The 12,174-nt window shown below is 47.3% G+C and overlaps 1 protein-coding gene across 3 annotated transcripts in view; it reads left to right on the plus strand.

Annotated features, from left to right (window-relative positions):
- The window catches only part of RAI2 (retinoic acid induced 2), a 46,068-nt gene extending 34,101 nt beyond the window's left edge, over positions 1-11,967 (plus strand). For 2 of the 3 annotated variants that reach the window (XM_038138773.1, XM_038138790.1), the window contains exon 2: positions 9,791-11,967. In XM_038138773.1, the coding sequence (XP_037994701.1) occupies positions 9,896-11,566 (1,671 nt within the window). In that variant the 5' untranslated portion in view covers positions 9,791-9,895 and the 3' untranslated portion in view covers positions 11,567-11,967. Of the gene's footprint in view, positions 1-5,101; positions 7,113-9,790 lie in introns of those variants that run through there. The other variant, XM_038138782.1, reaches the window with a different exon arrangement.
- The last annotated feature ends 207 nt before the right edge of the window (positions 11,968-12,174 follow it).

Below are 12,174 nucleotides of genomic sequence, written 5' to 3' on the forward strand. Positions count from 1 at the left end.
TGTCTCTTATAAACAAAATTCTTGCAGTGGTTAAAAGTTTTGCAAGGATGAAAATAAGGGGTCTTTTTTTCTTGAAATTTTTTTCCATCCATACATTATGAGATAGGGTGGTGGTGCATGAGTCTTGAAATCTGCTGCGTGCATACTTTCTGCCGAGGATTTGTGCCATTGTGTAGCTGATCAAATGTTGAGCTTGGCTTTTAAAAGTGATGGGGAGGGAGACAAGGAGAATCAGTCTAATAAATCTAAAACTATGAGCGTAAACTTGATTTTGAAGTGGCAAGATGATGGAGCATTCAGTTACTCATGCTAGTGGGGAAGGATAAACCATTAAATAACCATATTTTGCACAGAGGGAGGGAAGATTCCTCCATCCTTTGTCTCCCCAGGCAGCAGTCCAATACTCCTGCACCTTTGTATCTGCCTGTGCTCCCAAGTGCGACGCTGTCCCACAGGAGAAGATAAGCTGATGAGTCTGTTGTTTATTGCCAGCTCCTCATCTCTACATCTTCTCATTTGGGACTATGTGTGTGTCATAAGAGCCACCAGAGCTGGGGGCACCAGGAAGCGTTTATCCCTTTCAGCCCATGGTGGCAAGCTGGGTGGCACACACATGTGGAGGTAATCACCTGCATGTCCTTACCTGTGTTCTTAGGCAAGAGGTTCATGTGTCACCAGGAAGGATATGTGAGCTGGAAGGCTCCATTTTTCACTTGGTTTTGCTTTTCTTCCTCATTATTTATTTTTTTAAGCCAGGCTATGTAAGGACGATGAGAGGCTGTGTGAAACTGTGGCTTTCAGTTGATTTAAGATGAGTTACAGAAGTGTTGGAATTTGCTATTCTAACCCCATGGCTTTATAATAAAGCTGAGGTTAACCCTATTCCGGCCCTGTCTGCACCAAGAAAAAGTGGTTTTTAACTGGAGCTGGCGTGTTGTAAGGAGTGGATGGGAAAGGGTTTGCAGCGAGTCTAAATGGCTGGGTGTCTCAGGGCAGGTGTGGTATTAGTGGCACCTCACATCATTTACTGGGTTTGAGCTGGTGAAGCTTGTTTACTCCTCGAGGGGGTAGTCTGGTGAGCTTCACTTTTGTGGCTGGTTGGGAGGCAGACAAAGGGGTCAACAGGGAAAAGTCAGATGCTCTGCCTGCAAAAGTGGCATAGCAATTTAAGGTCTGATTTTCAACTTTACCTCACTAACCTGTTGGCTGAGACCTGTTAACACATCCATGGCAGGGTCCTTGTCCCTCTTACCAGGAGTAAAATAGTCACATCAGCAAGAAGAGATGAGCAGTGGATGGCAGCCTTTGCCACACTGATGCTCATCCGATGCTGGAGAACATCACGTGAATGTGGTAAAAATATCTGTGCCTGGGATCAGTGGAGAGAGTCAGGACAAAATAGGGAGACGAGTGTCTCAGAGCAGTGAACAAACCTCCACGGAGGAACCAATGAGGCTTTGAAGTCATTTCACTGATAGCAAACTTGGAAGTCCTTTGTAAGAACTGAGATGCTTTATAGGCTGTTTAATAAAGCACTTGACTGGGAAAGGAACAAATATTTTATTAGGCTGACACTGAGTGCTTTTTGTTTCAGGTTTTGGGGGAAGCAGGGCTGGCAATTATGTTTAATTGGTATCCTTTTCCTCTTCTTATCATTGGTGTATTGATTGCTAGGAAAACAAAATGCATGGGTTTTAAAATTTACTGTAAAGTAAGGGCTCTCTTGTTTGTTTTGTTTAGCTCTGTGTACTCAAACCAGCTCATTTTTCTTTGCTTTGCTGGCGAATATAATGTTTTGATTGAAAATGATACTAAATAATCAGCGAAATGGGATTTTTAATGACAAGAAAAATTCTTCAAAATATTTTTTCCCATAGGAAAATCATGCACTTCACTTTTTGAGCCTAAAAATGCAAGCATGAATCTGCATTCTTCCTATGATCCCACTACAAAAGTAAATACATGGGTGCACAGCATGCATGAAAGCCAAGGAGGTTAAGGTATAGTAAATCTCAGGAACTCTGATGCAAGACAGATCCCTAGAGTAAGTTCAGTTTTTTCCCTCATATAGTTTTAATTTAGACATTCTTTAGACTTGCAATCCACTGTCAGTTTTCCTTCCCTGTGGGAAGCTGACCTACTGTGTGAGAAGAAAGCCTGGTGGATGAGAGTAGAGCAGTTGATATCAAGGCAGGCCTTTGTCACTGTGTCCCTAAGATCCTCACAGACACACAGCCGATGCAGGGCTGGATGAGGGGGCAGTGGATTGGAAACGGGAGGAACAGGCCCAGCAGCACAAAGAGCACAAAGGGCTGGGTGACTAGGGCTGTACTCCAGAGGTCAGTGCTGGCTCCCACCCTGCTCAGCCTCCTCATTAAGGATCTCGATGGTGGGCGCAGTGTGCCTGCAGAAGTTGGCAGATTACACAAAACTGGCAGGAGTGGCTGATCAGAGGGTTGTGCTGCCGTCCAGAGGGACATCAGCAGGTGGGAGAATTGGGCTCACAGGAGCCTCGTGAAGTTTGCCAAAGAGAAGTGCAAAGCTCAGCACCTGGGCAAAAGCATCAGTACGTGCCAGGGGCCACCCACCTGGAAAGCAGCTCAGCAAGAAAGGACCTGGGTGTCCTGGTGGACACCAAGTTGACCACAAGCCACAAAAATGATGGGCTAGAGCATCTCTGTTGGAGGAAGTTTGTTTTTTGGGAAGGTGCTGGTGAGAAGACAGTCCTCCAGGGCTGTGCAGGCAGCACCTTCTCATGGTAGGTGCTCAGGGCTGGGTACTGACACATCTGTCCCAGATGTGATGCTGCCTCATGGGACTGCCTCATGCTTTGAAGGAGACATCTGCACACAGCCAGCTGTATAGGGGGAAAGCTGATTTAAACAGGTACTTCTACAGTCACAAAAACAGTAACTTGCCTTCCCAGTTTGAACAGAAATTGGGAGCACAAAAGCTGCACAGAGTCAGATGCCCCAGCTGGGTTGAAGGGACGTCCCTTAACACGTGACTCAGCAGTAACTATGGCTGGCAAATTTACATTTGTCCTCCACATGTCAGATTTCATACATCAGATTTCCATGCACTGTCTCCACCTCAGAGTGTGTGTTCAGCTCACTGGAAGTTAAGCAAGTTGATGCTGTGCAGGTGTTTGTGTAAAATACCAAGGATAAAAAATAAACTACGACTGTAAAGGTTTTATTTTCAGAAACTTGGTGAAAGGTTCCTGCGAGCATGATGGTTCAGAGACCCCAGGAACAGGCCTATGCCACAGATATGAGAAATACTGAGGATTTGGGAATAGCAAGATCAATCTGAAATAATTTCAAGGTAGCCCTGTTTTTATAGTCTTGACTTACATGTAATAGTGTATATGGTGCAAGCAGTGGTCCTTTTGGAAGCAGAACCCATCAGTTAAATGTTACAACCAGTTAGTGTAATAACTAGTGTAATAGTTTGTGAATGGAGTGAAAAAAAAAGGCAAAAGGCATCCAGGAGTACAACAGCAAATGCCATCTCCCTTACATTTAGGGTATGTCTCAGTTTCCACTGCAAATGTAGGGAGGTTTGTGAGGCTTTCAAATTTGGTATAAAAATTGAGTACAGGTTGAAATTTGTGAGGAAAATGTTCTATTCCTTCCACAGCATTTACTGTCTGTCTTGTATATATTGCCCTTGGGAGTGAAGGCACTGGTTTCAGGCCCATGATAGGATTTTTTTTTTCAATTGCTCTGATTTGTTTTTAAACGAGAAAAAAGTGAGTTCACTTCTCCCCAGAATGGATTGCTAACTACAAATTGTTGACAACAGCAATATAGTTAGCAAATCTATGACTCTAACGTGCTCTTTGCAGGCGATTAGCCTGTGCAATAGGCAGCCAGCCATGGTATTTATTCAACGGAACTATTTAAAAGACTGAAGTACCATCAGTTAGCCAGACTGCTGCATTTGAGAATGATCATGCTGTGTGCTGAAGCAGTGTATACATATTGTCCATGTCCATCTATAACATGCCATTTTGCGCTGCTGTAATGATTTCGTTTCTCTCTTGTTTCCCCAGGGCTTAACAGCTTGGATGTGAGCCTTGACACAAATAGCTTTGCTTCTTGAAAGGATCCACAAATGCAGCAGTGGAAAGTAAACTTGTTGCACGATTTGCATTGGAGTGTTATTTTTCTAGCATCTTTTGAAGTTGTTTGATGAGGTGCTTATTTTAACTGCTCCTTGGCAGCATTCAGCTTATTCTCCACAGTGTAGCTTCCATAGAGTAAGAAGTACCATGAGGCAGTGCATGGTGAGCAGGAGATGTGCAGAGGGATGGGCAGCAAAGGCTGTGGGTGTAGCTTCCATACTGGCAGTGATACCCTGGTGTAGTCCTCCCTTCTCTCTCTGGCTGGTGCCAGAGTGAATCTTGCCCATCTTTCCAATGCCTTTCTCTCCTTGCCTTCAATTGATTTTGAATAGTACCTCCTAAATCCTAACACGGAGTTAGTTGTTGGGTGCTTGGGTCAAGGGACTGCGACAGAAGAGAGCAGAGCTAAACTGGGATGTTCCCTTGGTGCCCCTAAGAGGAGACAGAGAAGTGCATGCCCAGTGATTCCCTTTTTGTCATGACCAAGCAGTAGTCATTGAGCTCCTTTTTCAGAGGCAGTGGGACTGTGTTTGGGGTCCAGCTATGAGCTGGCAAGAGGACAAATAATGCCGCTGACTGGGCTACGGGGTGTACCCAGGAGCTTCATCAAAGCCGGATAGCTCAGCTCTGAGTGGGGCTAATCAGCCCAAGCTCTGGCAGTGCCTCCAGCCTGCGCCTTAGCAAGCCTTTAGTGATATTCAGCTTTAGCGGTTCTCAGCTCATGAGTGATTTCAGCTCGTGGGCTTGCTAGGCTCGGCTGGGGCATGCAGCAGGCATTCGGAAGACCAGGAAAGAGAGGAGAGCGCTGTATGAGGTTCCGAGTAGATGTCTTTATTGGTCTTCTTTGTAGCTCTTCCATGAAGTGTCTCGAAGGGTCTCAGGGACAGCGGCTCTACTGAGCCGTGCAGAAACAGGGGTTTATATAGGGCAAGAGGGGATCGAGAATTGTCCAATGGTAAGGGTTAAAGGAAAGTGACCTATAGCCTTACAGAGAGATAAACAAGGGTCTGAGAGTGGGAGAGAGGGGCTCCTAACATCCAGTCCTCATGACTCAGCATCCTGCCTCTGAACGCCAAGGCAGGTTTGCAGGGCCTGCGCCTGCTACAGACGAAGACCAGCTCGCCTTAGGAAATATCCTGTGGGTCTCCTCCGCTCTGCCTGCCCCATACCTTGGAGGCATTCAGCATCAGCCCATCTGCAAGCAGAAGGGGGACAGGCCCCCCTGGCCCTCATAGTGCCTCTGCACCCAGCTGATGTGTGTGGTGTATCAAAAACAGCCCCACAAATGGTGCGGCACAGGGGGGAAGGCAAGCTCACTACTAGAGGTGACTTGATTACTCCTTTGCCCTTTGATGCTTGAGGATTACACTACTAAAAGCATACACAGGGTAGCCAGGATTCTCAGTCCCAGGTGCCTGAATGAATAGGTGAATCAGAGGGAAATGTGAAAGGCAAACACTGCAGAAATCATTTATGGGTTCCACATGTGGGAGAGCCCACCTGTGTGTTATTTGTGTAGTAATCCATCCATGTATTTGCTATATGAAAGCTCACTTTATTCAAATACATTTCTTCTATTCTAGCAACAAACACCAATAATAATATGGTAAAGCCTTTGTGTATGGCTGAAACTAGAGAGACCAAAATTTGTAGCATGGAAGATGATTTGTAGTAGGTTGGATCAGTGACATCGGAAAGCAAGTTTTGGGAAAACGCTGAAGTCCATATCCAACCATAATTTTGTCCCCAAGCAGCTCTATTAAGTTAAGATTTTTAATTTTCTGTTTGTTACTGTGTTTATACTCAAGGGAAGCCCTATTTTTCCAGGAGATACTGAGCTAGGCATCCCACAAAGGGAACGTCTAATCCTTTCCCATGGTGTGCACAGTATAATTTGAGTTCTGTGTCGACACGAGGTACAAGCCGTGGTACAGACGAGCAGGGAGAGCTGTGCTGCAGCCCCACAGGAAGGCACACAGCAGCCCTGAGAAAAGTCTTGCACAGCCATCAGCAGGAGATAAAAAAATAAGCTGGAGTTATCACTACCCTTCCAAAGCATTCGTGTATAGCTAAGATACCATTTCCTGTACAGTCACACACATCATTGCCTAGTGCCATGAACTTCGCTCTTATCAGCAGCCTGATGGGAAAGCTCGGGGTATTTACAGTAGGGCTTGTTTCAGTGCTCCAAGCTTCTTTTCAGTTAAAACAAACAGCAAATTAAATATAAAATAGATAAGTAGGGAAAGTGAAATTGATTGTCCAGGACTGAGGTTTGATAGGCAGAGGAAACTTAAGGCATTTCCTCTAGATTACATTACCTTCTTTTATGTATATTAGATACATGAAACTTATTCTAAAAACTGATAACTGAATCATTTACGTGTCATGAAGCAGCAATTTTAAAAGACCCAAAAATCCCCCAACCCCAGCCCATGCTTCAGGTTGATTTTTTATTATAGAAGTATAGTATAGCTATAACTGTTAGTACCTATACTGACAATTTAGTTTTGTTTCAGTCACTTCCATGAGGATTTAGGGTTTTGTATGGTGTACGCTGTGTACATAGTATATAAAAAAGGAGTCCAGGAACTACAAAAAAACCTTTGGACAACTTCAGTCTGTCTCTTGATCTCAGATCTTCAAAGTTTCCTCATTTGAGGCTTGGGGACTTGGATATTTTTCTCTCTGCCTGCTTACTGACGTTGATAAAAGATTTTAGTCTAACACATGTTTAGCAGCCCTGGGATTCCCTCCCAAATGAAACTAAAAATAGCTTTACAGGGAGCAGGATCAAGTTGTGCCGGACTCCACTGTACCTGGCAGCCAGCTACTGCCAAATTGCAGGCTGTGGGCGGGATCAGGAAATATTTTAAGTATGTATATATGTTTTATATATGTAATTTTTTTTTTCTGTAGTGATGACATGCTCTAGAAGCAGGTGTTCTGGAAGTACAGAAAGGTACACTTCTACATAGGAAAGGTAAGGGGGAAAAAAACCACTCCAATCCCATAAACCTGGGTCAAAGGCTGCACCTCACCTTTGTTGTGTCCTTCCCCTCACAGAGTGGGGCCCTCCCAGAGGTAGTGACCTGGCCCCCAACAATGTATATTTACAGATCCCAGGCACATATAGGATTCAGTGTGGAAAACAATATTTGACTGTGCTTTGAAAAAAGCAGCCAAGCTTACAGGCTTTTCTCCATGGTTTCTGAGGGTGATAGATGAGCTCTTCTTCCCCTCATCTTGGTATTTCCTCTGCCTCCAGCCCTGTCGCCTTTTAAAGCAGCAATGGGGGAATTTTATTATGTTTTATACTTTCATCTTCAATGGTGATCTGTCTCTTTCTCCATGGGTCCCTACAGCATGCTAATCCCTCAAGTCTCTTACACAGCATAATTTTCATCTTAATTTTTCGGTTTCTCAGTGTTTAATGGGTTTACCAGGGGAACAGGGGTCATTTTCTGTCCCCACCAGATCATTAATTCTCTACGAAACACTGCAGTCTCACACTTCTCAAGCAAACAGAAACATTGGGAAGAGGCAGTGTCATGTGCAGAACACTCAGCTGTGCTGCAGCAGCTGGAGGAGCAAAGATGATGGTGTGCACTGCAGACACCAAAATGGTCATTTGAAAAGCAGGGAGGGAGAGATTATGTAAGAGCAGAGAAAATGGCTTTTTAATTCCTTAACAGAAATGACTATGTCTGTTTTTTTCAGCTTAATCTGCTGAGCTGTCTCCTCATAGTCTCTATTTTTATAAACAATTACTTTTCTTTCCTTTTTTTTTTTTTTTTTTTATTTACAAAACGACACTGGCCCAATGATTTTCTTACTGATACTTGTCACTTTCTGAATAAGAAATTTGATTTTGGCTCCTGTTTTCAATCCTTGGGTATCTCTGCCTTCCTGTAATCTGTCTCAGCCAAAGCTGGAAAAAAGGAAACAAACAAACAAAAACAACCAAACCAAAAAAACCCAGCCCTGTATTTATGAATATTTTCTGTAGAACATTTCATGAGATGGGAAAAATCCAGAATTATTCTCCTTAAGCCAGCAGCAGGAGGGGAAAATAAATGACTCATGTGTTTACTTTTAAAAATCTTTTTTAAGAACTCAGATGTGCCTGATAAATTATTAGCATTTCACCCAACCAGCCTCTGCTATCGACTCCTGGCATTTCTGTAGGTAGTCCTGTGCTCTCTGTAGTATCTCACTGCCAAATCCGAGGACTCACAGGTCTCAGGAGAGATTTAATAGATTTCCCACTTCCTTGCCTTGGACATCTTTTAGCCTCTGTTTGTGGGTTTTTGATTTTTCCCCTTTTCCTTGATCTCTTTGCAGGTTTCTTGTTCTTACAAAACATCTGTGCCTGCAAACGATTTCTGTAAGCACCAGAAGCCAGGAGTTCTTTATATGCTCTTAGGCACATCACCAGGCTGGGGCCCTTCACCCAGACAATTTCCATTTCAGATGGTGCTGCCCTCCCTGTCATCTCCTGGCATCCCAGTGCCAGTGTGCCTGCAGGACATGGGGAAGTGCCTTGCTCCCTTGTGCTGGGTACTGGGCAGTGGTGATGGCACATCATTTGCTCACAGGGAGCAGGATTCAGCTGTGTGCTGGTAAAAATGTACATTTGGGGTGTGCTGGTGCTTCCCCCTGGTAACAGGATTGAAACTGGACAAGTTTCCATGGTGATTATTACTATGGGAGGATTCTCTTCACACTTCGGGAGAGGCACGGGCAGCACCAGGAGAAGCAGCCAGGCATCAGCCAAAGGCTGCTGGCAGCAGCTCACAGGGCACAAATTGTTTATCCTTCTAAATAAATGGATGCATAGTACCATTAATTTGCTGACTTTTTTTGTTTTTTTTTTTCCCCAGGGGTGGCAAATGTTGATCTTTAGGGGAAAGAGGCTGCATATTTCACCACGATCATGAACAGAAACCATCCCTGCCCTTTTTAAATTGCCATTTGCTTGGTTGATATAAAGAGTTGGGCTGTCAAACTGGATTTTACATTGTTTTTGGGTTTTTTTTCTCCAAGTCTTTAATGAATCAGGTGCCTGGTTCACATTACTGTCTCTGTCTAGCTCTGTGGCAACCCTGGAGTTTTGGTTGGCTTTTGTTTTGCCACTGCATGGCCATGCTCCTTTCTGATCCTGCACACAGCAGTTTCAGGAGGAAAAAGGGACGGGTATTGAAGGGGAATGATGTACCCTTCACGAATAGTTGAATATTTCTTGGGTGCTGTATTTTTAGAAATGTTTGTTCTGGGGCTTCTGTTGAGTTAAAACAACATGCTGTCACTCAGCTCTGACATGCATTGTCATTATGTGAAGCTGTGTTTAAAAATGTGGAATGGGCATCCTGAGCCCTTGTTTCAGGCTGCGTACTGAGAGGGTTTCTTGGCTGCTGGCAGTCCTTAAGCCCATGTTTATGGCTAAATATAAGTTCCTCAAAATGTTTTGCACAACACTCAGGGCTGTTTGTATGTCCTGCATCTCTGTATATATAGTACACTGTATTATGGAGCCATTAGCTTGAAGTGTGGAAATGCTTTAACGGCTTTTCTTTGGTGACGGGGTCTTCAAAGGCAATTGCAAATATTATTTTAGGGAAGAGATTTATGTGGTGCCTAAAATATGCTTCTGGCTTGCAGGCCAAATTATGTCGGCGCTGATGCTCCTGGCAGCGCGGAGCCGCCGCGGGTCCCGCTGACAGCGATGTAGAGGTGGTGCCGCCAGAGCCCAAGAAGCCCTGCGACATGGAGGAGCTGTACAAGGATGCCCCCAACCTGCCTATGGATGTCACCAACTCACCCTCGGCGATGGCCAACAACAAGCTGGAAAATGGGGTGGCTCAGCTGATCACAGCAGAGGCTTGGAACATCAACTCGGCCGACCTGATGAAGAAAGCCCTTTCCCCGCTGGTGACAGTGCCCGCACCCTCCATCCTGACGCCACCGGCCGAGTCGCAGAGCGGGGTGGCCCTGAAGGTGGCGGCCACCGTGCTGCAGCCCATCTGCCTGGGGGACAGCCCCGTGGTCCTGCCCATCCACCTGCAGGTCGCCGGCAGCGCAGCCCCACAGATGCCAGCCGCCAATGCTGCCACCCCCTACGTGATGACAACCCAGGGCCCCGTGCCGCTGCCCGTCCTCCTGGAGCAGCACGTCTTCCAGCACCTGAACTCGCCCCTGGTGCTGCCCCCGGGGGCTGCCTGCCCCGCCAGCCCCCTGCACGCCGGCCTCTTCCCCGGCACCGCCACCCCCGTGGGGCAGCCCCAGCTCCTGGACCCCAAGCCCTCCGGCCAGGCGCAGGAGCCCGTCCTGCCCCCGGTCTTTCAGACGCCGGGATTCGCCGCCGTCCTTCAGGACCTGTTTCCCTCACAGGGCGCCCTGGGCTCAGCCCCCTGCCAGCCGCCCCCCGACTACGCCACCCTCCCACCGCAGGCCTTCAGCTCGCCCCTGTCCCCGCTGGTGCCCCCTGCCACGCTGCTGGTGCCCTACCCCGTCATCGTGCCCCTGCCCGTCCCCATCCCTATCCCCATCCCTGTCCCCATCCCCGTGCCCCACGGCGCCGAGGCCAAGGCGGCCCCTGACCCACCCAAGCCGCCGCTCTTCACCCCCCACTCCTGCAAGGGCACCCAGACACCCCTGGAGAAGGAGGAGACGAAGCCGTTCGAGCTCCTCCACGCACGGGAGTTTCCCCAGCTGAGCCGGCACACTGTCATCAAGATGGGCGGTGAGAACGAGGCGTTGGACCTCTCCATGAAAGGGCCGCCCGCGCTTCGGGCCAGCGAGGCGGCGCCGCCTCCGCCGCCGCCGCCCGACGACGGCGCGCTGGACCTGTCCCTCGCCTCCTGTCGCAAGCCGGGGGGGCCGCACGGGGAGGCGGCCGGCTCTGGCTCCGCCACCACCGCCGAGGTCGGTGCCCACCCCGCGCCGGACAAGCTCCCCGGGCCAGCCGCCCCCTTCGGCCCCTGCAAGCCCGCGGAGGCGGCGGGCAAGGCGGAGGGCAGGGCCGCGGGCGGCGGCGCGGCCGAGCTGCTGCGGCAGCCGCAGAAGTGGCTGATGGAACAGGCGGGCAGGGCGGGCTGCGAGCCCAAGGCCGGCAACAACATCGAGATCGTCAGCACCTCGCAGACGGCCAAAGTCATCGTCTCCGTCAAGGATGCCGTGCCCACCATCTTCTGCGGCAAGATCAAGGGCCTGTCGGGGGTCTCCACCAAAAACTTTTCCTTCAAAAGGGACCTGCCCCAGGACTCGGTGCTGCAGTGCTACGATGTGAAGAGCCCGCCCGAGCCTCGGGACAGCGCCGAGGCCCTCAGGAAACCCGTCAAAAACAGGAGCGTAAAGCTAAAGAAAATGAACTCGCCGGAGATACATATTCTTCCAATCAAGAAGCAACGGCTGGCTGCCTTTTTTCCAAGAAAGTAAATTATGGGTTTTTAGAATTTTAAGATTATTATGAGAAGAAGAAGAAAAATTAATAAAAAAAAGATGCACTTGGTTTTAAACTCATTTAAAACTTTAAACTATCTTTGTAAGTTATTTTTGGGGGAAGTGGGAGAGGATTGGATGTAGAGGCCCTATAAGCTGGGTTGGTTTGTTTTTTTCTTTTGTTTTGTTTGGTTTTGTTACCAAATTTTGACTTTTCATGGGAAACTGAATAAAAAGCAACCTATTTTTCAAGCAGATTGCACATTTTGCAGCTTTAATGGAGTAATGGATGAGTCAGAGGGGTAAGAGCTATTTTCACTGCCATAAAGTGCTTTGATGATGTAACTCTTCATAACAGTCGGAATGGAAATTTCAAAATAAATGTTTGTACGTGCTAATTGGTTGCGGCATTCTCTTCTCATTTCTGAATCGCTTTCAGTCTACAAAGAAGGTCATGTAAAACGTCTGTAAGCTGTAAAGTGCCACAACTGACTTGTGATGAGCCTAAAATAATAGGAAAAATAGCAGGCTAAGAAAAATGATCTTGTCCCACAGCAGTGTCAAAGAGCATGTCACAACAGCTGCTAACAACGCGCCCAGTGAGC

Source organism: Motacilla alba, chromosome 1, assembly GCF_015832195.1.
Source record: "Motacilla alba alba isolate MOTALB_02 chromosome 1, Motacilla_alba_V1.0_pri, whole genome shotgun sequence".
Taxonomy (NCBI): Eukaryota; Metazoa; Chordata; class Aves; order Passeriformes; family Motacillidae; genus Motacilla; species Motacilla alba.